Source organism: Pseudophryne corroboree, chromosome 5 (genome assembly GCF_028390025.1).
Source record: "Pseudophryne corroboree isolate aPseCor3 chromosome 5, aPseCor3.hap2, whole genome shotgun sequence".
NCBI classification, from domain to species: Eukaryota; Metazoa; Chordata; class Amphibia; order Anura; family Myobatrachidae; genus Pseudophryne; species Pseudophryne corroboree.
Genome location: NC_086448.1, coordinates 385,504,863 through 385,531,844, shown reverse-complemented (window position 1 = coordinate 385,531,844; position 26,982 = coordinate 385,504,863). Strand labels below are relative to the sequence as shown.

The window sequence follows — 26,982 nt, the reverse complement described above, 5'->3', positions numbered from 1 at the left end:
ATAACGTGTGGCCCTACTGGAAAATACGTTTGAATTTCTACCGTCGTCACTGGAATCAGTGCCCGTGTCTGGGTCTGTGTCGACCGACTGAGGCAAAGGGCGTTTTACAGCCCCTGACGATGTTTGAGGCGCCTGGACAGGCATTAATTGATTGTCCGGCCGCCTCATGTCCTCAACTGACTGTTTAAGGGAAGATAAACCATCACGTAATTCCACAAATAAAGGCATCCAATCTGGTGTCGACCCCCTGGGGGGTGACATCTGCATATTTGGCAATTGCTCCGCCTCCACACCAATATCGTCCTCATACATGTCGACACCACGTACCGACACACACCGCAAACTCACAGGGAATGCTCTAATGAAGACAGGACCCACTAGCCCTTTTGGGGAGACAGAGGGAGAGTCTGCCAGCACACACCACAAAGCGCTATATATACAAGGGATATCCTTATATTAAGTGCTCCCTTATAGCTGCTTTAATATATATATATATATAGCCATTAATGTGCCCCCCCTCTCTGTTTTACCCTGTTTCTGTAGTGCAGTGCAGGGGAGAGACCTGGGAGCCGTTCTGACCAGCGGAGCTGTGACAGAAAATGGCGCCGTGTGCTGAGGAGATAGGCCCCGCCCCTTTTTCGGCGGGTTCTTCTCCCGCTATTTTTCCAGTCAGGCAGGGGTTAAATATCTCCATATAGCCCCTATGGGCTATATGTGAGGTATTTTTAGCCTTGTATAAGGTTTATATTTGCCTCTCAGAGCGCCCCCCCCCAGCGCTCTGCACCCTCAGTGACTGCCCAGTGAAGTGTGCTGAGAGGAAAATGGCGCACAGCTGCAGTGCTGTGCGCTACCTTATGAAGACTGAGGAGTCTTCAGCCGCCGGTTTCCGGACCTCTTCACGCTTCAGCATCTGCAAGGGGGTCGGCGGCGCGGCTCCGGGACCGGACTCCACGGCTGGGCCTGTGTTCGATCCCTCTGGAGCTAATGGTGTCCAGTAGCCAAGCAGCAAATCCACTCTGCATGCAGGTGAGTTTACTACTTTCCCCCTAAGTCCCACGTTGCAGTGATCCTGTTGCCAGCAGGACTCACTGTAAAGAAAAAAACCTAAACTAAACTTTCTCTAAGCAGCTCTTTAGGAGAGCCACCTAGATTGCACCCTTCTCGTTCGGGCACAAAATCTAACAGGAGTCTGGAGGAGGGTCATAGGGGGAGGAGCCAGTGCACACCACCTGACCTAGTAAAGCTTTACTTTTTTGTGCCCTGTCTCCTGCGGAGCCGCTATTCCCCATGGTCCTTTCAGGAACCCCAGCATCCACTTAGGACGATAGAGAAAGAAACTAGTCTCAGTGAAAATCGTAGTGAGGTACATGATAACTTTACCCTAGCACAATCTCTTAAATCTTCCATCCGAAGTCCAGTACTAAAAGAAGTCAATAAATCAGGTGTAGAAGAGCAAGGGAAACCAGCACGATCAGAGAACACTATCCCTGGGAGGCATGAAGGCTATGTAGTTCCATCCCTTCCTATTTGGCCAACAGTTAAAATGGTTGAGATGAGGTGGCTTGCTAATGGATGTGAATGAATATATACTATTTTAGCATAGTGAGTAAGGTAGATGGTGCATTGGCACCTAAAGATGTTAAACAGTGACAATGCACCAGGGGGAGAAATGTAACCCTGATTTAGGGTTTAAACAACACTTATACTGAGGTAGTTATAATATGGTGACTAAAATGGAGTATAAGCATATATATTATTCATATAAAAGTTAATGGATGTTGTAATACTGTATGCATGTTTTGAGGTAAATAATACAGTTCACATATATGTAATTGTATGTACATTGATGTAAATGTAGTGGTGAATACAATGAAGGCTTATTTTATGGTTTCACAGTGTATCTAAAGGGTTAATGTCCTTGTGCTCCTAACTGTCAATCACCTAGTGGGGTGATTGCCAGTGGGCGGGGCATCACCTCAGAGTGGGTCATGTGACTACTAGAGAGGGGTGGAGAGGTGCTGTGAGTGTAGCTGAGGGAGAGACTGCATATCCCTTGGTGAGAGGACATAGTTTTTTGCTGCTCCGGCCGTCGCCCGCATTAGAGCTGAGCAGTATACATTGCGGCGGCCGGAGGGTGCTTAGTGTGTGTAGCCAGAACAGGGCTTCCTTACTGTAAAGGTGGTGACAGCAGCATTGAGACTCAGAACTGTTCATAGAACCCAAGATCAGCGCTAGTCAACTCACCCAGCAGTATTGGAAAGGCGCATCTGTGACAGGGAGGCAGAGAGGGTTCCTTCCTACCTATTACCGGCACAGACTCTGACAGCCACAACAAAGAAGCCAGGACCAGCAGCAGAGGCTCCATTCTGTGTGGCTGTAAGTGTAAGGGAGGAGTCGGGGGAGCATCCTGCAGCAGCATCACTAGATGGTAGAAGTGTGAGTGCATAATCCAGCCATTTATATTACCCCTACACTAAGCACAGCAAGCCATAGGTGACTATTGTACATAGTCAATTTCATATTGGGACTAAGGACTCCAGGGCTAGGCCGCAATAATGGCTACTAAGCAGGAGGATAGCAATGGGTCACAGTAGTCAGAGTGACCTATAATGACAGTTCCATGTATGGCTTAATCATAGTGCTAAGGAGAAGGTAGAAAGCACTGGGTATATATATGTAACAGGAGGAGTGGAGTGAAACTTGAACTGTTTAACGCTTCATAAATAGTTTTAAAACTCCCCCATATATCAGCATCACATCAGTCAAAGGAGAGCCAGAGACATTGTTCCGCAGCGCTAAATAGAAAGTAACACCCTAAAGCTGCCACCTAATGTGTGTATTTATGCCCCTGAATTAGCAGAATTAGAGTCAAGGACATTAAAGGTAGCCATACTACAGTGACATTGGATGAATGTTAAAGCCTCTTAGCCACAAAGGATTAGACTATCATCCCGATTCAAGGACTAGCTTGTGGCACTTTAATACAACTGTGTTATATGTATATTCGTGAACCCGTAAGAAGGACTGACACGTAAGAGACTATTAGTTTTAAAGTTAAAGGATTTGAGCTCGCTGTGACTATGATAAGAGAAACCATCTCTTGCAGATATATTTAATATAGACTCATCCTAAGAGACAACAATAATTTGAGGCATACAGGAATCGAAAAGCTATATATGCTCTGAACTATAGAAAGCATCAGCTACTTCAAATGGACACAAGGACGCAGCATAACAAAGGTTTATCATACCAGCTTCTTAGGAGTTTAGTTTAATACTGGACAACTACAGTAACATTTTTACTGAGGAAAGGATACAGATTCCTTGGTAATCAACTGTTGATGTTACTATCTATGAGCTAAATAGATACTTTCTGTTATCTGCCAAGGAGGAACTATAAGTAACCTTATAGGAGAAAGTAATCGCTACCATAAGTAGACTGAGCCAAACATCTTTCTCTTTAACTGGAGGGAGAACTGATAGTTGATACTAAAACATAGTGTCAGACATTCTGTATTAACTGCTGTTATTTTTAGGAAGTTTATGGGCCCTTATAGTGCACTATCATATTAAGAGTACCCGGGTCACTCTAACACCTAAGGGTGTGTTGAAAAGAAAAAGGATTTGTTGTATTGCATGCAGGTACTGTGTATAGGCCTAATTGACCGGGGGTTAGCATGGATTAATGACTTAAAGGGGAATGTGTAATTGATGAAATGTTAATGTATACTTAATCCATTTGGTACTGGTCATTAAAGTGTTATACTTGCCATGTGTGTCTGGTCCGTCTGGAAGTTGATCTGAAGATCCTGGAAGAAAGAGACAGGTATATTAGATAATATATCTATGATATAAGGGAATCATCCCCTAAGGATAGAGATCAGGCTTACTCAAGCAAGCCTTAACGGTAGTTAAATACTACACATAGCTTGAGTGGAGGCACAGCTATTAGGTAACCATCCCTTAATAGAATACATAGACAGCTCTCGTATCAAGGTATTAAGGGTAGGGTTACATATGGTCATGTCTTGACCTTTGTTTATGTAGTGTCATGCACTTTCCAGAAAATGTGTGTGCTTAATTATGGAATATAAGGATGTTATGTCACTCTTGGCTAGACAGTATTCATCTTTCCATGTCATTTGTTATAATTTATTTAAGATGTCGGTGGTGTCCCGCAGATAGGCTTTTTGTTGTTTAACATGTTGCTGTAGAAAAATGTCTAGGTATTGTGACAGGTTAGAGGTAAGTGAGTCTATGATATGATTGGCCTTCCAGGTGGGTTTGATTTATCTTTGTGTACATTGGGGAAGTAATAGAAAACTGGTAAAATCGGGTGTTTGACGTCATGGAATGAGTGTCTGTAGTTCATGTCTGAATTGCTCTGTTCAGTCTTTATGTAATTTGTGGTATGCGGTTGTGTCATCGAGTATCCTGTGTGCCTCTTTTAAATAGTCATCATTGTTCAGGATGACTATTCCCCAGCCCTTTGTCGACTGGTTTCACAATTATTCTCCTTTTCTCTCTCAGTTCCCATAGTGCAGTTTGCTCTGCTGTTCTGTTTGCTTGAGTTGTTGTTCTTGTTGTCTGTTTTCATCATGTCCTTCTCTACCATGTCTGTGAAAGTAGATATGTGGTTACCCATCATCAGAATTGTGATCGAGTTTCGAGGGCTCTGTGTCTGTAGGTGTCTTTGTTTGTGCTGGGGGTAATGGGGTCTGATGGATAAAAAAAAATAGTTTAATTTGAGGGTGAACTTTTGTACAGTATGTCCATATATGTGTAAAATTTATCCATGCTGTTGTTGCAAATTTTAGTCCATTTACCGGTGCACTGATGTGATCCTTGTTGAGTTGTGCGTTGCTCAGGTTGAATATACCCTGATCTTTCTTTTGCGGTGTTCCGGCTTCTAGTGTTTTACTTTTATGCTACCCCCCCCCTCCCCCAACTTCTTGTTCTGTAAGTTTTATCTCTGTCTGTATAGTGGTCTGAAAGACTTCACCCTCGAGTCAGTTGTCTGTCTCTGCCTCTAAAAAACTGTCTGCACATGTTTGATTTGATTTTCTAAAATCCAGCAATTTACAGGATCCCAGACAGCATGGATTTACTGTGGGGACTTCATCTCAAACATATCTTATTGACATTTTAGGACTAAAGTTATAGATAAATAGAGATGGGAGGGTGGGGGGTGTAAATATAGCTTATCTAGACTTAAGTAAGGCTTTTGACACTTTTTCACATCACAACATGATAAATAAAATTGAAAGCATGGGATTGAATACTAAGATGGTTGCAGGATAGAAAACAAAGAGTTGTAGTAAATGGGGTGCATTCATAGTAGGGAAAGGTTTCCAGTGAAGTACAGCAGGGATCTGTACTTGGTCGTGTGCTTTTTAATATTTTTATTGGTGAAATTGCATATGGTATTGAAGGAAAAGTATGCCTTTTTGCAGATGACACTAAGGTATGCAACGAGGTCGACACAACAGCAGGGGTAAAACAAATAATTGATGATCTAGGTATACTACATGAATGGTCAAAAGTGTGGCAACTACAGTTTAATGCAAATCATGGGTCTCAAAAATCCAAAGGATAAATAATAGGATTTTAATACCTACCGGTAAATCCTTTTCTCTTAGTCCGTAGAGGATGCTGGGGTCACATTAGAACCATGGGGTATAGACGGGATCCGCAGGAGACATGGGCACTTTAAGACTTTGAAAGGGTGTGAACTGGCTCCTCCCTCTATGCCCCTCCTCCAGACTCCAGTTATAGGAACTGTGCCCAGGGAGACGGACATTTCGAGGAAAGGATTTATTGTTAAACTAAGGTGAGATTCATACCAGCTCACACCTCAAGCATGCCGCACAACGTGGCATTCAACAGAACACAAGCCAATGGCATGAACAATTGCAGCAACATGCTGACAATAAACGTAACACAACATGTGTGTAACCACAACTAATAACTGCAGATACAGTACGCACTGGTACGGGCGCCCAGCATCCTCTACGGACTAAGACAAAAGGATTTACCGGTAGGTATTAAAATCCTATTTTCTCATACGTCCTAGAGGATGCTGGGGTCACATTAGAACCATGGGGTTATACCAAAGCTCTAGAACGGGCGGGAGAGTGTGGATGACTCTGCAGCACCGATTGACTAAACTTGAGGTCATCATCGGCCAAGGTATCAAACTTGTAAAACTTAGCAAAAGTGTTTGATCCAGACCAAGTAGCTGCTCGGCAAAGCTGTAACGCCGAGACCCCCCCGGGCAGCTGCCCAGGACGAGTCCACCTTTCTAGTAGAATGGGCCTTCACCAATTTCGGTAATGGCAATCCTGCCGTTGAATGAGCATGCTGAATCGTACCACAGATCCAGCGCGCAATGGTCTGCTTGGAAGCAGGACACCCAATCTTGTTGGGAACATACAGGACAAACAGAGCCTCTGTTTTCCTAATCTGAGCCATTCTGGCGACATAAATCTTCAAAGCTCTGACCACATCCAGAGACTTTGACTCAGCGAAGGCATCAGTAGCCACAAGCACCACAATAGGTTGGTTCATGTGGAAAGAGGAAACCACCTTCGGTAGAAATTGCTGACGTGTCCTCAATTCAGCTCTATCTTCATGGAAGATCAAATAAGGGCTCTTGTGAGACAAGGCCGCTAACTCAGACACCCGCCTTGCAGATGCCAAGGCCAACAGGATGACCACTTTCCAAGTGAGGAACTTCAACTCCACCTTCTTTAAAGGTTCAAACCAATGTGATTGAAGGAACTGCAACACCACATTAAGATCCCATGGTGCCACTGGAGGCACAAATGGAGGTTGGATGTGCAACATGCCTTTCACGAAAGTCTGAACTTCTGGAAGGGAGGCCAATTGTTTCTGAAAGAAAACCGATAAGGCTGAAATCTGTACCTTAATTGAGCCCAATTTTAGGCCCGCATCCACGCCTGCTTGTAGAAAATGGAGAAAACGTTCTAGCTGAAACACTTCCGTAGGTGCCTTCTTGGATTTACACCAAGAAACATATTTTCTCCAAATACGGTGGTAATGTTTAGACGTTACCCCTTTTCTGGCCTGAATAAGTGTGGGAATGACTTCACTGGGAATAACCTTACGTGCTAGGATTTTGCGCTCAACTGCCATGCCATCAAACGTAGCCGCAGTAAGTCCTGATACACGCACGGCCCCTGTTGTAACAGGTCCTCGCGCAGAGGAAGAGGCCAGGGATCTCCTATGAGTAATTCCTGAAGATATGGAAACCAAGCCCTCCTTGGCCAGTCTGGGACAATGATGATCGCCAGAATCTTTGTTCTTCTTATGATCTTTAGAACTTTTGGAATGAGAGGAAGTGGAGGGAATACATACACCGACTGAAACACCCATGGTGTCACCAGTGCATCCACTGCTATTGCTTGAGGATCCCTTGACCTGGAACAATATCTCTAAAGCTTCTTGTTGAGACGAGATGCCATCATGTCTACTTGAGGAACTCCCCAACGACTTGTCACCTCTGCGAAGACTTCTTGGTGGAGGCCCCACTCTCCTGGATGGAGATCGTGTCTGCTGAGGAAGTCTGCTTCCCCGTTGTCAACTCCTGGAATGAAGATCGCTGACAGAGCGCTTGTATGCTTTTCTGCCCAGCGGAAAATCCTTGTGACTTCTGCCATCACCGCTCTACTTTTTGTTCCGCCCTGACGGTTTATGTACGCTACTGCCGACTGGATCAGTACGGGCAGATCTCGAAGAAGATGTTCCGCTTGCAGAAGGCTGTTGTAAATGGCCCTTAACTCCAGAATGTTTATGTGGAGACAAGTTTCCTGACTTGACCATCTTCCTTGGAAGTTTTCTCCCAGCATGACTGCCACCCAACCTCGGAGGCTTGCATCCGTGGTTACTAGGATCCAGTCCTGGATCCCGAACCTGCGCCCCTCTAGGAGGTGAGAGCTGTGCAGCCACCACAGGAGTGAGTCACTGGTATTGGGAGACAGGATTATCCTCCGGTGCATGTGTAGGTGGGACCCTGCCAAACTGAATGGCCTCGTAGGCCGCAACCATCTTCCCCAGCAACCAAATGCATTGATGGATTGATATTCTTGCTGGTTTCAGAATTTGTTTGACCAGACTCTGAATCTCCAGAGCCTTTTCCACTGGAAGAAAAACTCTCTGAAGTTCTATGTCCAGTATCATTCCCAAAAATGACAATCGTGTTGTTGGAAGCAACTGTGACTTTGGCAAGTTTAGGAGCCAACCATGTTGTTGAAGAACTGTTACGGAGAGTGCAATGTTTCGCACCAACTGGTCCCTGGATCTCGCCTTTATCAGGAGATCGTCCAAGTATGGGATAATAGTGACTCCTTGTTTGCGAAGGAGAACCATCATTTCCGCTATCACCTTGGTGAAAATCCTCTGAGCCGTGGATAGACCAAACGGGCACGTCTGAAATTGGTAATGACAATCCGGAATCGCAAATCTCAGGTAAGCCTGATGCGGAGGATAAATGGGAACATGTAAGTAGGCATCCTTTATGTCCACTGAGACCATGAAATCTCTTTCCTCAAGACTGGAGATCACTGCCCTGAGAGATTCCATTTTGAATTTGAACTTCTTCAGGTAGAAATTTAGGGATTTCAGGTTTAGGATTGGCCTGACCGAGCCGTCCAGCTTCGAGACCACGAAAAGGCTTGAATAAAAGCCTTCTCCCTGTTGTGACGGGGGAACCAGGATAATGACTTGATTCTGATACAACTTTTGTATAGCCTCACTTACTACCTCCCTGTCTGGAGGAGAAACTGGTAAGGCCAATTTGAAAAATAAGCGAGGGGGAACGTCTTGAAACTCCAGTTTGTACCCTTGGGACACTATTTGTAAAACCCATGGGTCTAGGCCTGAACGAATCCAGAACTGACTGAAGAGTTTTAGACGTGCTCCCACTGGTGCGGACTCCCGCAAGAGAGCCCCAGCGTCATGCGGTGGATTTGGCAGAAGCAGGGGAAGACTTCTGCTCCTGCGAACTCGACAAGGTTGTTGATCCTTTACCTCTTCTCCTCCCTCTACTAGCAAGGAAGGAAGAGCCTCGCCCTCTTCTGTATTTATTGGGCCAAAAGGACTGCATTTGAAAGTGGTGCATTTTCTTTTGTTGCTGAGGAACATAAGGCAAAAATGATGACTTACCCGCGGTAGCCGTAGATACCAAATCATCGAGGCCATCCCCAAACAAGACACCACCTTTATATGGGAGAGAATCCATATTTTTCTTGAAGTCTGCATCAGCATTCCATTGGTGAATCCACAATGCTCGCCTAGCCGCGACCGCCATGTCATTGGCTTTTGATCCCAAAAGGCCAATATCTCTCGCAGTTTCCTTTAGGTATGCTGCAGCGTCCTTGATATAACCCAGCGTCAAGAGGATGCTATCCCTATCCAGTGTATCTATATCAGATGACAAGTTATCTGTACGATCTGCTGGGTCCTTAAGGGCCGCCGTGCCTGGTGCTGGGAGAGCCACCTTTTTAGACAAACGTGACAGGGCCTTGTCCAAAATGGGGGGTGACTCCCACTTTTTCCTGTCCTCAGTAGGAAAAGGATAAGCAGCCGGAATCCTTTTGGGGATTTGAAACTTTCTGTCAGGGTTTCCCAGACTTTTTCAAATAGAGCGTTCAGTTCATGAGAGGGAGGAAACGTCACCTCCGGTTTCTTTTCTTTATAAATACAGACCCGTTTATCAGAAACAGCAGGGTCCTCAGTGATATGTAATACATCTTTAATAGCCACAATCATGTACTGAATGCTCTTTGCCAATTTTGGATCTAATCTGGAATCACTATAGTCGACACTGGAATCAGTGTCCGTGTCGGTATCAGTGTGCATAAACTGGGCAAAAGAAAGTTTTTGCGACCCCGAGGGGTCCTGGACTTGCAATAACATATCCTCCACAGATTTTTTCCACGCCTGGGTCTGCGACTCAGACTTATCTAATCTTTTACTGATAAGAGCCATATTCGCATTCAAGACATTCACCCAGTCAGGAGTCGGCGGTGCCGACAGGGTCACCCCCACAGTCATCTGTGTCCCTAATACAGCCTCCTCCTGGGAAGAGCACTCAGCCTCAGACATGTTGACACACGTGTACCAAACACCCACAGACACACCGGGCTTATAGGGGACAGACCCACAGTAAAGTCTGTCAGAGGGACACAGAGAGGATTTGCCAGCTCATAACCCAGCGCCAAACTAACAACTCTGAAAACACAAAAAAATGCCTCAGACCTGTAGCACTTTTAAATGCCAATATACTGCACCAATATATACTGCGCCCCCCCCCACACCCTGTTTTGCACCCTGATACTTGTCAGCAGTGTAAGGAAGGACCAGCGTCACTGCAGCCTTGTGGAGAGGAAATGGCGCCGAGCAGTGAGCTGTGAGAGTTAGGAAGAAGCTCCACCCCCATAATGGTGCGTTTCTGTCCCGCTCAAATAAAACAAATAATTATACTGGCGGGGGTTAGGACACGTCCTCTCTTGCCAGTTAACTTTTAATGAGGATTTATGCTGCCCAGGACGCAGCCCCCCCCCCCCCCCCCCTGCGCCTTGCACCCTGCAGTGCCTGTGTATGTGGGAGCATGGCGCGCAGCGTTCCGCTCGCTGCACGATACCTCAGAATGCCATCACTGGAGAAGTCTTCTGATCTTCTGCTACTCACCTGCCTTCTGACTTCTGGCTCAGTAAGAGGGTGACGGCAGGCTGCGGGAGTGAGCATCCGGGAGCACCCAGCGATCATCACCCTCAGGAGCTAATGGTGTCCTGTCAGCCAGAAGCAGAGCCATTGAAGTTGGTCTCTCCCCTAAGTCCCACGAAGCAGCAGCCTCCCTGAACATAAAAAACCTAACATAAGTCTTTTCAGAGAAACTCAGTAGAGCTCCCCTAGAGTGCATCCAGTCTGCCTGGGCACAATTCTAAAACTGGAGTCTGGAGGAGGGGCATAGAGGGAGGAGCCAGTTCACACCCTTTCAATGTCTTAAAGTGTCCATGTCTCCTGCGGATCCCGTCTATACCCCATGGTTCTAATGTGACCCAGAGCATCCTCTAGGATGTATGAAAAATAGTATTAATAGCACTATATTGGAAACTATTGAGGAGGAAAGGGATCTAAGAGTCACTATTTCAGATGACTTAAAGGCAGGTAAGCAATTTAACAAAGCAATGAGGAAGGCTAGTAAGATGCTTGGTTGCATACAGAATCAGCAGCAAAAAGAAAGAAGTAATAATGCCACTGTATATGTCATTGGTATGGCCTCATCTAGAATAGTGTATTCAGTTCTGGAGGACATATCTTCAGAAGGATATTAATACATTAGAGACTGTACAAAGAAGGGCAACTAAAATGGTGCATGGTTTACATCACAAAACTTACCGTGAAAAACTAAAAGATAATAATTAATAATAATAATAATAATAATTTTATTTATATAGCGCTCTTTCACCAATAGGACTCAAAAGATCACAATATGTTCAGTATAGTTTGGAGCAGGTAAGGGGAAGGGGGGAAATGATAGAAACTTTCAAATAAAACAAGGGTTTTAACAAGGTACAGGAGGGAGACATTTCTCAAAGGAAAAGAAGTATTATAACACAAGAACATTCACTGAAACTGGAGGGAGATAGATAGGTTCAGAGGAAATTCTACTATACTACTACTACAGGTTGAGTATCCCTTATCCAAAATGCTTGGGACCAGAGGTATTTTGGATATGGGATTTTTCCGTATTTTGGAATAATTGCATACCATAATGAGATATCATGGTGATTCGACCTAAATCTAAGCACAGAATGCATCTATGTTACATACACACCTTATACACACAGCCTGAAGGTGATTTCAGCCAATATTTCTTATAACTTTGTGCATTAAACAAAGTGTGTGTACGGGATCCGGTCTGAAGATCGACAGTGTCTAGGTCGACAATGTTTAGGTCGACCACTATAGATCGACAGTCACTAGGTCGACATGGATGGAAGGTCGACAGGGTTTCTATGTCGACATGTGCTAGGTCGACAGGTCTAAAGGTCGACATGAGTTTTTCACTTTTTTGGGGGGGGGGGATTTTTTCATACTTAACGATCTACGTGGACTACGATTGGAACGGTAAAGTGTGCCGAGCGAAGTGGTAGCGTAGCGAAGGCACCATGCCCGAAGCATGGCGAGCGAAGCGAGCCATGCGAGGGGATGCGGTGCACTAATTTGGGATCCCAGTCACTTTACGAAGAAAATGACACAAAATAAATAAATCCTCATGTCGACCTTTAGACCTGTCGACCTAGCACATGTCGACCTAGAAACCCTGTCGAACTTCCATCCATGTCGACCTAGTGACTGTCGACCCATAGTGGTCGACCTAAACATTGTCGACCTAGACACTGTCGATAAAATGAACCACACCCGTGTGTACATTCACACAATTCTTTTATGTTTCATATACACCTTATACACACAGCCTGAAGGTCATTTAATACAATATTTTTAATAACTTTGTGTATTAAACAAAGTTTGTGTACATTGAGCAATCAGAAAACAAAGGTTTCACTATCTCACTCTCACTCAAAAAAGTCTGTATTTTGGAATATTCCGTATTTTGGAATATTTGGATATGGGATACTCAACCTGTATTACTACAGCTACTACTACTATACTACTACTTCTACTACTAGTAGTAGTACTACTACTACTACTACTACTAATAATAATAATAATAGTACTAAAACTAGTACACTACTACTAATACTACAACTACTATACTAATACTAATACTACTACTACTACTACTACTACTACTACTACTACTAATAATAATAATAATAACAATAATAATAGTACTAAAACTAGTACACTACTACTAATACTACAACTACTATACTAATACTAATACTACTACTACTAATATTACAACTACTTTAATACTACTACTCATATTACAACTACTGTTCTACTATTATTATTATTATTATTATTAATAATAATAATAATAATAATAAAATAATAATAATAATACAACTTTGTACTACTAATACTTCATCTACTGTAGTACTACTGATACTACATCTACCATATTACTACTACTACTACTACTACTACTACTACAACAACAACAACAACAACAACAACTACTGTATTACTACTACTACTACTAATACATGTACTATACTACTACTGCTACTATAACTACTCTACTACAGGTTGAGTATCCCTTATCCAAAATGCTTGGGACCAGAGGTATTTTGGATATGGGATTTTTCCGTATTTTGGAATAATTGCATACCATAATGAGATATCATGGTGATGGGACCCAAGTCTAAGCACAGAATGCATTTATGTTACATATACACCTTATACACACAGCCTGAAGGTCATTTTAGCCAATATTTTTTGTAACTTTGTGCATTGAACAAAGTGTATCTACATTTACACAATTCCTTTATGTTTCATATACACCTTGTACAGACAGCCTGAAGGTCATTTAATACAATATTTTTAATAGCTTTGTGTATTAAACAAAGTTTGTGTACATTGAGCCATCAAAAAACAAAGGTTTCACTATCTCACTCTCACTCAAAAAAGTCTGTATTTCGGAATATTCCGTATTTCGGAATATTTGGATATGGGATACTCAACCTGTACTACGTACTTCTACTACTACAACTACTAGTGATGTATCACATGTCGGCACTGCGCAGGGACACCAACAGTGCATACACAGTGATGTTAGTGACAAGTTTGGCAAATGTGAAAGACGTCAGCTCTTCATTGATAAACATCTCATGGGACAGACCATTAGTGCTTGGTCTTTCTCGGCAGTATAAAATATATAAATATCAACATTACATAGCTGCAGAAAGTGCTGAGAAATGTATTGATCAGATTTAACTGTTCTTTAATAGATTCCTTATTTACAAATCACTGAGCTTATAGGAGACATTGTAGAGCCACTTTTGAGAATGTAAATATATTCTGAATGTATTTGTACTCCATTTTCACAGACTGGCCTTCTAGTTGCATGCTATCAAGGTTACGTGGATATTGTAATAGCTTTATCACAATGTCCTCATGTTGATGTGAACTGGCAAGACAATGATGGGAACACTGCTCTTATAACAGCAGCACAAGCAGGTAATTATTCATATTATCATTCTTACTGTGCATAATATTAAATCAAGATGTTATATTTGTAATTGTTATTGGTGGCAGTGTGAGGATAGAAAATGTAAAAATGTATTTTATATTACGCCATGCTTCCTTTTTTTTATTATTAACTGTTTTTATTGAAGCAATATATGTGATACATACAAGTATCTTCAAATTGGGAATAGCAAGTGTCACAAAGATAAATAAGATAAAGTCACAGGAACATAGTTGAGTCGTACATTTGAAAACAAAAACCATCACATTAGTAAAATAGTGCCAATCAAAAATATAGCTTTGCATAAATATCTCAGGACTCATCAATCTAAATTCCATCATAATGTATACCCAAATGTACATAAGTCAGAATGACAAATGAAAAAGAAAAATAATTGAAATTGACATAAAAATAAAAACAGAAACAAAAATAGTGTCCGCACCGGCCTCCCTCCACCCCCGCTACCGCAACTAGGGTTCGCCAGTACCAAGTCAAATCTACAGCACAATTGGCGGATCCCCTGCAATCATTCTAGTCATATACCATTCTGTAGTAGACAAGGAGTTATGAATCTGCAATCTAACAGCCGCGGATAGGGTTACAACATAACTTTCCCATACCTCAAAAAATGTTTGTACTTTATTAAAACTCCTATCCACTCCATTCTGAACAAATAAAACAAATTGGCTTTAAATAATGACAATGAAGGCGGTTCTTGAGCAATCCACACTTAAGTGTAGAATAGCTTTCCTGGCTGCTATACAAACTGTAAGCAGCAATTTTTTACTACCCTTGGAAAGACGCTGTTCAGTTGGAAGAATGCCAAATAGTGCCCACTCCGGAGATTACCCCAAATAATTCACTAGATTGTCCACCAAAAAATTCCTTATCTCAATCCAGAATTTCCATATCAGAGGGCAAACCCACAGACAATGATAGAGATCCGCTTGGGGTGTAGCATATTTCCAACAGGTATGCATATCAGCAAGTCTTATCAAACATCTTCTACGAGGTAATAGTCTACTCTCCTTTACATTGGCAGCTATAAATCCTCTATTTCTACCTCAGGGAGGCAAGCCTTCCAAGCCATTAAACCCCCCTGTCCCGTAGAATTGTCCAGAACATTCCAAAAAAATGACCATACGCAATCAAAATTGCCTTCCTAACCCTAGGAGTCTGCTGTAGCATTCCATCAACCGGATTGTCCGAATCCATTGGGGAGAAATGTCTAATAGTGGAGGCAACATAGTATTGGGCTAAAAGAAAGGCCACAGGATAGGGCAACAAAACTGGATATTTACTGGTGGCCTCCCGGAATGTGAGCAGCCTCCTCCTCTGTATATCCACCAAATGGCCAACAGTAGAAACACCCCCCCAGACACCAAATAGTATATGGGTAATGTACTCTCCCCTCCTGGAAATCAAGATTGGCTATAAAAGGAAGGAATAATGATTTATAGGCATTCACATTATGTTTGTGCCGCATTTCCATCCATAACTTTTTAATATTCCACAATAAGGGATTTCTTTTCAACTCATTGGGCACCTCTTGAGTATGCAGATGTAGAAAAGTAACCAGATCTCCCCTTGTAGGAATTGCCTGTCTAAATCTGTATTTGCATAATTATTCCATTGCACAACCAGTTATGTAGATAATAGTGATGAGCGGGTTCGGTTTCCGAGAAACCGAACCCCCCCGAACTTTACCCTTTTTACACGGGTCCGAGCCATACTCGGATTCTCCCGTATGGCTCGGTTAACCCGAGCGCGCCCGAACGTCATCATCCCGCTGTCGGATTCTCGCGAGATTCGGATTCTATATAAGCAGCCGCGCGTCGCCGCCGTTTTCACACGTGCATTGAGATTGGTAGGGAGAGGACGTGGCTGGCGTCCTCTCCGTTTATATAGTTATTAATACTACACAGTTGATCTGATTGCTTAGCTTATTGAGGGGAGGATTGGGGAGCAGCTGTTAGGAGGAGTACAGTGCAGAGTTTTGCTAGTTTTTTATCCGTTCTCTGCCTGAAAAAAACGCTCCATACCATATCTGTGCTCAGTGTGCTGCATGATATATCTGTGCTGAGTGCTCACACTGCTTAATTGTGGGGACTGGGGAGCAGCTATAGCAGGAGTACAGTGCACAGTTTTGCTGACAGTGACCACCAGTGTACGTTTGTCTGCCTGAAAAACACTCCTGTGGTGGCTTTTTTTTATACTATAAATGCAGTCTGCTGACAGTGTCCACCAGGTCCATTATACTGTATATAGCAGTACGGTAGGCCACTGCTGTACCTACCTCTGTGTCGTCACTCGTCGTCCATAAAGTATACTATCCATCCATCTACATTGTATACCTGTGGTGTCTTTTTTTTTTATACTATAATAAACGCAGTCTGCTGACAGTGTCCACCAGGTCCATTATACTGTATATAGCAGTACGGTAGGCCACTGCTGTACCTACCTCTGTGTCGTCACTCGTCGTCCATAAAGTATACTATCCATCCATCTACATTGTATACCTGTGGTGTCTTTTTTTTTTATACTATAATAAACGCAGTCTGCTGACAGTGTCCACCAGGTCCATTATACTGTATATAGCAGTACGGTAGGCCACTGCTGTACCTACCTCTGTGTCGTCACTCGTCGTCCATAAGTATACTATCCATCCATCTACATTGTATACCTGTGGTGTCTTTTTTTTTTTATACTATAGTATAAATGCAATCTGCTGACAGTGTCCACCAGGTCCATTATACTGTATATAGCAGTACGGTAGGCCACTGCTGTACCTACCTCTGTGTCGTCACTCGTCGTCCATAAAGTATACTATCCATCCATCTACATTGTATACCTGTGGTGTCTTTTTTTATACTATAATAAACGCAGTCTGCTGACAGTGTCCACCAGGTCCATTATACTGTATATATCAGTACGGTAGGCTACTGCTGTACCTACCTCTGTGTCGTCACTCGTCGTCCATAAGTATACTATCCATCCATCTACATTGTATACCTGTGGTGTCTTTTTTTTTTATACTATAGTATAAACGCAGTCTGCTGACAGTGTCCACCAGGTCCATTATACTGGATATAGCAGTACGGTAGGCCACTGCTGTACCTACCTCTGTGTCGTCACTCGTCATCCATAAAGTATACTATCCATCCATCTACATTGTATACCTGTGGTGTCTTTTTTTTTATACTATAGTATAAACGCAGTCTGCTGACAGTGTCCACCAGGTCCATTATACTGTATATAGCAGTACGGTAGGCCACTGCTGTACCTACCTCTGTGTCGTCACTCGTCGTCCATAAGTATACTATCCATCCATCTACATTGTATACCTGTGGTGTCTTTTAGTTGTGCGCATTAAAATATGGAGAACAAAAATGTGGAGGTTAAAAAAATAGGGAAAGATCAAGATCCACTTCCACCTCGTGCTGAAGCTGCTGCCACTAGTCATGGCCGAGACGATGAAATGCCATCAACGTCGTCTGCCAAGGCCGATGCCCAATGTCATAGTACAGAGCATGTAAAATCTAAAACACAAAAGATCAGTAAAATGACCCAAAAATCAAAATTAAAAGCGTCTGAGGAGAAGCGTAAACTTGCCAATATGACATTTACGACACGGAGTGGCAAGGAACGGCTGAGGCCCTGGCCTATATTCATGGCTAGTGGTTCAGCTTCACATGAGGATGGAAGCACTCATCCTCTCGCTAGAAAAAAGAAAAGACTTAAGCTGGCAAAAGCACAGCAAAGAACTGTGCGTTCTTCGAAATCACAAATCCCCAAGGAGAGTCCAATTGTGTCGGTTGCGATGCCTGACCTTCCCAACACTGGACGGGAAGAGCTTGCGCCTTCCACCATTTGCACGCCCCCTGCAAGTGCTGGAAGGAGCACCCGCAGTCCAGTTCCTGAAAGTCAAATTGAAGATGTCAGTGTTGAAGTACACCAGGATGAGGATATGGGTGTTGCTGGCGCTGGGGAGGAAATTGACAAGGAGGATTCTGATGGTGAGGTGGTTTGTTTAAGTCAGGCACCCGGGGAGACACCTGTTGTCCGTGGGAGGAATATGGCCATTGACATGCCTGGTCAAAATACAAAAAAAATCAGCTCTTCGGTGTGGAATTATTTCAACACAAATGCGGACAACAGGTGTCAAGCCGTGTGTTGCCTTTGTCAAGCTGTAATAAGTAGGGGTAAGGACGTTAACCACCTCGGAACATCCTCCCTTATACGTCACCTGCAGCGCATTCATCATAAGTCAGTGACAAGTTCAAAAACTTTGGGCGGAAGCAGTCCACTGACCAGTAAATCCCTTCCTCTTGTAACCAAGCTCCCACAAACCACACCACCAACTCCCTCAGTGTCAATTTCCTCCTTACCCAGGAAAGCCAATAGTCCTGCAGGCCATGTTACTGGCAAGTCTGACGAGTCCTCTCCTGCCTGGGATTCCTCCGATGCATCCTTGAGTGTAACGCCTACTGCTGCTGGCGCTGCTGTTGTTGCTGCTGGGAGTCGATCGTCATCCCAGAGGGGAAGTCGGAAGACCACTTGTACTACTTCCAGTAAGCAATTGACTGTCCAATAGTCCTTTGCGAGGAAGATGAAATATCACAGCAGTCATCCTGCTGCAAAGCGGATAACTGAGGCCTTGGCAGCCTGGGCGGTGAGAAACGTGGTTCCGGTATCCATCGTTACTTCAGAGCCAACTATAGACTTGTGTCCCCGGTACCAAATACCATCTAGGTTCCATTTCTCTAGGCAGGCGATACCGAAGATGTACACAGACCTCAGAAAAAGAGTCACCAGTGTCCTAAAAATGCAGTTGTACCCAATGTCCACTTAACCACGGACATGTGGACAAGTGGAGCAGGGCAGACTCAGGACTACATGACTGTGACTGCCCACTGGGTAGATGTATTGCCTCCTGCTGCAAGAACAGCAGCGGCGGCACCAGTAGCAGCATCTCGCAAACGCCAACTCGTTCCTAGGCAGGCTACGCTTTGTATCACCACTTTCCAGAATACGCACACAGCTGAAAACCTCTTACGGCAACTGAGGAAAATCATCGCAGAATGGCTTACCCCAATTGGACTCTCCTGGGGATTTGTGGCATCGGACAACGCCAGCAATATTGCGCGTGCATTACATCTGGGCAAATTCCAGCACGTCCCATGTTTTGCACATACCTTGAATTTGGTGGTGCAGAATTATTTAAAAAACGACAGGGGAGTGCAAGAGATGCTGTCGGTGGCCAGAAGAATTGCGGGCCACTTTCGGCGTACAGGCACCGCGTACAGAAGACTGGAGCACCACCAAAAACACCTGAACCTGCCCTGCCATCATCTAAAGCAAGAGGTGGTAACGAGGTGGAATTCAACCCTCTATATGCTTCAGAGGATGGAGGAGCAGCAAAAGGCCATTCAAGCCTATACATCTGGCCACGATATAGGCAAAGGAGGTGGAATGCACCTGTCTCAAGCGCAGTGGAGAATGATTTCAACGTTGTGCAAGGTTCTGTAACCTTTTGAACTTGCCACACGTGAAGTCAGTTCAGACACTGCCAGCCTGAGTCAGGTCATTCCCCTCATCAGGCTTTTGCAGAAGAAGCTGGAGACATTGAAGGAGGAGCTAAAACAGAGCGATTCCGCTAGTCATGTGGGACTTGTGGATGGAGCCCTTCATTCGCTTAACCAGGATTCACGGGTGGTCAATCTGTTGAAATCAGAGCACTACATTTTGGCCACCGTGCTCGATCCTAGATTTAAAACCTACATTGTATCTCTCTTTCCGGCAGACACAAGTCTGCAGAAGTTCAAAGACCTGCTGGTGAGAAAATTGTCAAATCAAGCGGAACGTGACCCGTCAACATCTCCTCCTTCACATTCTCCCGCAACTGGGGGTGCGAGGAAAAGGCTACGAATTCCGAGCCCACTCGCTGGCGGTGATGCAGGTGTTATGCACACCAGTGCCAGCAGGAATGTACTGGTGTCTGAACAGTGAGGGATGCAAAACAAATGAACTCACAGACAGACTGGGGAATATGACATTACATACACAGAAGGTGATAGGGTAACAAAATAAACACAAAGTGAACAGAGAAGCCCAAAGGCTAAGAAACTGGGTGTCTCCCTAGTATTAGGAATGCTCAGATGGAAAGAAGCAAGATGTAGTGATTTAATACGTAGAGAACCCGAAATGCTGTTGCTAAGGGCAACAGCAAAACCCTAAAGGGTTACCAACGGGTGTGGCAGTAAACTCCTTGGTCAAAGATGGAATAATAGACACACGGAGAGTCTCCACAATCCTAGTCCTCACTTGCAGTGCACTGGTTCAGCTTACTGCCACTAAACTGACACCTGAACACCTTGCACAGTGAGAAAGGATTTTGGCAGGCAAGTCTGAGAATACAGCCGCAAACTTGCTAGGTTCACAGAGTAGCAAAAGAACCCCAGCAGGTTAAACGACTGACTCCAGTCTTACTGCTAGGTCTGGATTGGCAGAGTGTAATACCAAATCCCAAGGCCTATTTGCAGTAAGCAACAAACAAATACAAAGTTTACACAGTACTAGCTAGCTTTCAGGAACTGACTAACCAACAAAGATTCAGCAGCATCTGCCTAACCTGAGAAGAGGGTTTATATAGCAGGTGCTGTCCACTCCCCACTCAGACCTCACAGACTGTGAGCACAAAAACCAGCACCGGATCCCCTGCCGTGCACAGAGCCTGTAACCACTGCACAGCAAAAGACCCGAACCGGAGTATCAGCTACGCTCAGGTTACTCCGCTAGCACTTGTCTCCCGGTTGCCATGATGACGTGGCAGCACAGAGCAGGAGACCCTAACAGCAGGTCAGTCTGGAGCGAGTGCTGACATCTGGTCCGGACTGAAGGACCTGCCAACGATTACTGACATGTCGTCTACTGTCACTGCATATGATTCTGTCACCATTGAAAGAATGGTGGAGGATTATATGAGTGACCGCATCCAAGTAGGCACGTCAGACAGTCCGTACGTATACTGGCAGGAAAAAGAGGCAATTTGGAGGCCCTTGCAGAAACTGGCTTTATTCTACCTAAGTTGCCCTCCCTCCAGTGTGTACTCCGAAAGAGTGTTTAGTGCCGCCGCTCACCTTGTCAGCAATCGGCGTATGAGGTTACTTCCAGAAAATGTGGAGAAGATGATGTTCATTAAAATGAATTATAATCAATTCCTCCGTGGAGACATTCACCAGCAGCAATTGCCTCCAGAAAGTACACGGGGACCCGAGATGGTGGATTCCAGTGGGGACGAATTAATAATCTGTGAGGAGGGGGATGTACACAGTGAAAGGGGTGATGAATCGGACGATGATGATGAGGTGGACATCTTGCCTCTGTAGAGCCAGTTTGTGCAAGGAGAGATTGATTACTTCTTTTTTGGTGGGGGCCCAAACCAACCAGTCATTTCAGTCACAGTCGTGTGGCAGACCCTGTCGCTGAAATGATGGGTTCGTTAAAGTGTGCATGTCCTGTTTATACAACATAAGGGTGAGTGGGAGGGCCCAAGGACAATTCCATCTTGCACCTCTTTTTTCTTTCATTTTTCTTTGCGTCATGTGCTGTTTGGGGAGTATTTTTTTGAAGGGCCATCTTGCGTGACACTGCAGTGCCACTCCTAGATGGGCCAGGTGTTTGTGTCGGCCACTTGGGTCGCTTATATTAGTCACACAGCTACCTCATTGCGCCTCTTTTTTTATTTGCGTCATGTGCTGTTTGGGGAGTATTTTTTTGAAGGGCCATCCTGCGTGACACTGCAGTGCCACTCCTAGATGGGCCAGGTGTTTGTGTCGGCCACTTGGGTCGCTTATCTTAGTCACACAGCTACCTCATTGCGCCTCTTTTTTCTTTGCGTCATGTGCTGTTTGGGGAGTATTTTTTTGAAGGGCCATCCTGCGTAACACTGCAGTGACACTCCTAGATGGGCCAGGTGTTTGTGTCGGCCACTTGGGTCGCTTATCTTAGTCACACAGCTACCTCATTGTGCCTCTTTTTTTCTTTGCGTCATGTGCTGTTTGGGGAGTATTTTTTTGAAGGGCCATCCTGCATGACACTGCAGTGCCACTCCTAGATGGGCCAGGTGTTTGTGTCGGCCACTTGGGTCGCTTATCTTAGTCACACAGCTACCTCATTGCGCCTCTTTTTTCTTTGCGTCATGTGCTGTTTGGGGAGTATTTTTTTGAAGGGCCATCCTGCGTGACACTGCAGTGCCACTCCTAGATGGGCCAGGTGTTTGTGTCGGCCACTTGGGTCGCTTATCTTAGTCACACAGCTACCTCATTGCGCCTCTTTTTTTCTTTGCGTCATGTGCTGTTTGGGGCGTATTTTTTTTAAGGGCCATCCTGCGTGACACTGCAGTGCCACTCCTAGATGGGCCAGGTGTTTGTGTCGGCCACTTGGGTCGCTTATCTTAGTCACACAGCTACCTCATTGTGCCTCTTTTTTTCTTTGCGTCATGTGCTGTTTGGGGAGTATTTTTTTGAAGGGCCATCCTGCGTGACACTGCAGTGCCACTCCTAGATGGGCCAGGTGTTTGTGTCGGCCACTTGGGTCGCTTATCTTAGTCACACAGCTACCTCATTGCGCCTCTTTTTTTCTTTGCGTCATGTGCTGTTTGGGGAGTATTTTTTTGAAGGGCCATCCTGCGTGACACTGCAGTGCCACTCCTAGATGGGCCAGGTGTTTGTGTCGGCCACTTGGGTCGCTTATCTTAGTCACACAGCTACCTCATTGCGCCTCTTTTTTTCTTTGCGTCATGTGCTGTTTGGGGAGTATTTTTTTGAAGGGCCATCCTGCGTGACACTGCAGTGCCACTCCTAGATGGGCCAGGTGTTTGTGTCGGCCACTTGGGTCGCTTATCTTAGTCACACAGCTACCTCATTGCGCCTCTTTTTTTCTTTGCGTCATGTGCTGTTTGGGGAGTATTTTTTTGAAGGGCCATCCTGCGTGACACTGCAGTGCCACTCCTAGATGGGCCAGGTGTTTGTGTCGGCCACTTGGGTCGCTTAGCTTAGTCACACAGCTACCTCGGTGCAAATTTTAGGACTAAAAATAATATTGTGAGGTGTGAGGTGTTCAGAATAGACTGAAAATGAGTGGAAATTATGGTTATTGAGGTTAATAATACTTTGGGATCAAAATGACCCCCAAATTCTATGCTTTAAGCTGTTTTTGAGGGTTTTTTTGAAAAAAACACCCGAATCCAAAACACACCCGAATCCGACAAAAAATTTTCGGTGAGGTTTTGCCAAAACGCGTCCGAATCCAAAACACGGCCGCGGAACCGAACCCAAAACCAAAACACAAAACCCGAAAAATTTCCGGTGCACATCAGATAACGTAATTGTGCAGCTTGTGAGTATCAAAGGACATTTGGAAAGTTGATTCCTCCATTCCAAGATGCCTGTTGTAATTTCATGCTTCCTTTCATTACAAAAACAAAAATAAAAAAGACATTCATCTTCTGCACAAAAATGTTGGTGTCTGTTCTATGTTGTTTATGTCGGTTACACCAGAGGCGTCACCGGGTGTAGTGACACCGGTGCGCACCCTTAATATGCCAGCGCGCTCGCTGTAAAAAGGGGGCGTGGCCACAAAATAAAGGGGGTGTGGCCTCGTGGGTCGTCAATCCGGGGGCGTGCCCAGCATCTTCGCAGATGCAGGGCTTTATTGGGCTGCCCACGGAGACTGTTTGCAGCACTGTCGGCTCCTCTTCTATGACAGGAACCGGGTGCTGCAGCAGAATTTCACACTGCAGCACCTGGATCCTGTCACTGCGGAGGAGCCCACAAATTGGTGTCACCCCTTCTAGGCGTCACACCTGGGGGCGGGACACAACCCCCGCACCCGGCTTGTGACGCCACTGGGCTATACTAAACAAGGAGCACTGTGTGACATAATGTGAGCTATACAGGGCCGGTTTTACCATTAGGCAGCTTTAAGCAGCTGCCTAGGGCACAGGAACTGGAGGTGCTTCAGCCCTGAATCTACTTGCAGACGGAGGGGGTCATTCCGAGTTGATCGCTCGCTGATGATTGCATTTCTGCGCATGCATATGCCCCGCAATGCGCACGCGCAATGTACGGGTACAAAGCTCTTTGTGGTTGTGCTCAGGTTCTAGCGAAGTTTTCCTTCACACTGGCGGCTGCAAGAAGATTGACAGGAAGGTGGCGTTACTGGGTGTCAACTGACCGTTTTCAGGGAGTGTTTGCAAAAATGCAGGCGTGTCTCAAAAAAACACAGGTGTGGCTAGGCGTTCGCTGGGCGGGTGTATGACATCAAATCCGGACACGAATAGGCTGAAGTTATTGCAACCGCTGAGTAGGTTCAGAGCTACTCTAAAACTGCACAAACTGTTTTTGCAGAGCTCGGTCGCACATGCGTTCGCACTTCTGCTAAGCTAATATACACTCCCTGTGGGCGGCGGCATAGCGTTTGCATGGCTGCTAAATCTAGCTAGCGAGCGATCAACGCGCAATGTACGGGTACAAAGCTCTTTGTGGTTGTGCTCAGGTTCTAGCGAAGTTTTCCTTCACACTGGCGGCTGCAAGAAGATTGACAGGAAGGTGGCGTTACTGGGTGTCAACTGACCGTTTTCAGGGAGTGTTTGCAAAAATGCAGGCGTGTCTCAAAAAAACACAGGTGTGGCTAGGCGTTCGCTGGGCGGGTGTATGACATCAAATCCGGACACGAATAGGCTGAAGTTATTGCAACCGCTGAGTAGGTTCAGAGCTACTCTAAAACTGCACAAACTGTTTTTGCAGAGCTCGGTCGCACATGCGTTCGCACTTCTGCTAAGCTAATATACACTCCCTGTGGGCGGCGGCATAGCGTTTGCATGGCTGCTAAATCTAGCTAGCGAGCGATCAACTCGGAATGACCCCCTGAGTCTGATGAACTTCTATGAATTTCTAAGGTGCTACCTTCACACTTTCACCTGAGGGGCTGGAAAGTGGGTACTGGTATGTGGGTTGGGGAATGAGGGGGGGGGGGGGGGTTGTGGGAGCAGCAGGCTGAAGTTTTGCCTAGGGTGTCGAGAAACCTTGCACCGGCCCTGCCTAGCATATAGATAAATCCAGTACAAAGAACAAAACATCATTATTCCCACCTTGGAAATTTCCATGAGGCATTTAGAGGAGACCCCACTTGAATGTTGTACTTAAATGTGACACTTCTTTATATGTGTTTGACTGAGCCTGTATGCAGAGCACAGCAGAACTTGTTTTGCAAAAAGCTGTGGCTGACAGTCACACATATACAGAGGCGTCACTAGGGTTGGTGTCACCCGGTGTGGTAATTCATGGTGTCACCCCCCATGGACCTTCTCCCATATCACACCACACGGAATCCTCAGAAATGTTTTTGTACTAGTTTTACTTGTAAATCATAATTCCTGTATATCACTGAATGCGATGGCAATAGTAGTGACATAGGACCCTATTCAGGTTGGTTTGCATATTCTGCTTAAAAGCAGAATCTGAAATCGTTTCTGTAGCATGCTGGGGTCCGTCCAGGATGCTAATTGGCATCCAGCGATGCGATCTCAATTATTTTGCGATCACATCGCTGAAGCAGATACGAAGGATGACCCACTGCAGTGGGTGCGTGTGATGTCACATAGCCGCCCCAAAAAAGCTCTGATCCCCTTTCCCAACCACGCCCTGCTACGCCGGCCCCCAATGAAAGTGCAGTCCTTCAGGGATGCGACCGCACTTTGATTGCATGCTCACTGTCAGCGTGGCGCATTTTAGCAATTTTATTGCTAAAATTAAATGCGACCAGAATTATGTCCATAATTGAGTATGAGCCGAAATTCACATTATAGAACACAGAATTATCCGAAATTCACATCAAAGAAAACAGAATGATCCGAAATTCACATTATAGCACACAGATTGATCCGAAATTCACATTATAGCACACTGAATGAGCCGAAATTCACATTATAGCACACTGAATGATCCGAAATTCACATTATAGCACACAGATTGATCCGAAATTCACATTATAGCACACTGGATGATCCGAAATTCATATTGTAGCACACTGAATGAGCTGAAATTCACATCATAGAACACAGAATTATCCGAAATTCACATCATAGAACACAGAATGATCCAAAATTCACATTGTAGCACACTGAATGATCCGAAACTCACATTGTAGCACACTGAATGAGCCGTAACTCACATTGTAGCACAATGAATGAGCCGAAATTCACATTGTAGCACACTGAATGAGCCGAAACTCACATTGTAGCACACTGAATGAGCCGAAACACACATTGTAGCACACTAAATGAGCCGAAATTCACATTGTAGCACACTGAATGAGCCGAAACTCACATTGTAGCACACTGAATGAGCCGAAACTCACATTGTAGCACACTGAATGAGCCGAAACTCACATTGTAGCGCACTGAATGAGCCGAAACTCACATTGTAGCACACTAAATGAGCCGAAATTCACATTATAGCACACTGAATGAGCCGAAATTCACCTTGTAGCACACTGAATGAGCCGAAACTCACATTGAAGCACACTGAATGAGCCGAAACTCACATTGTAGCACACTGAATGAGCCGAAACTCACATTGTAGCACACTGAATGAGCCGAAATTCACATTGTAGCACACGGTATGAGCCAAAATTCACATTATACCACACATTGGGGCAGATGTATTATCATTACCTTAAAGATCCTTATTTCCGCTTTGGCACTTCATCGCTTTTTCGTGGTGATCTGCCGTCACATAT

General features: G+C 44.8%; 1 protein-coding gene across 1 annotated transcript in view; it reads left to right on the top strand.

The window, feature by feature from the left end:
• The window catches only part of ANKRD33B (ankyrin repeat domain 33B), a 114,820-nt gene that overhangs the window by 17,278 nt on the left and 70,560 nt on the right, over positions 1–26,982 (top strand). The window contains exons 6-7 of the mRNA XM_063925191.1: positions 2,249–2,376; positions 14,042–14,171. Of these exons, the coding sequence (XP_063781261.1) occupies positions 2,249–2,376; positions 14,042–14,171 (258 nt within the window). The remainder of the gene's footprint in view (positions 1–2,248; positions 2,377–14,041; positions 14,172–26,982) is intronic.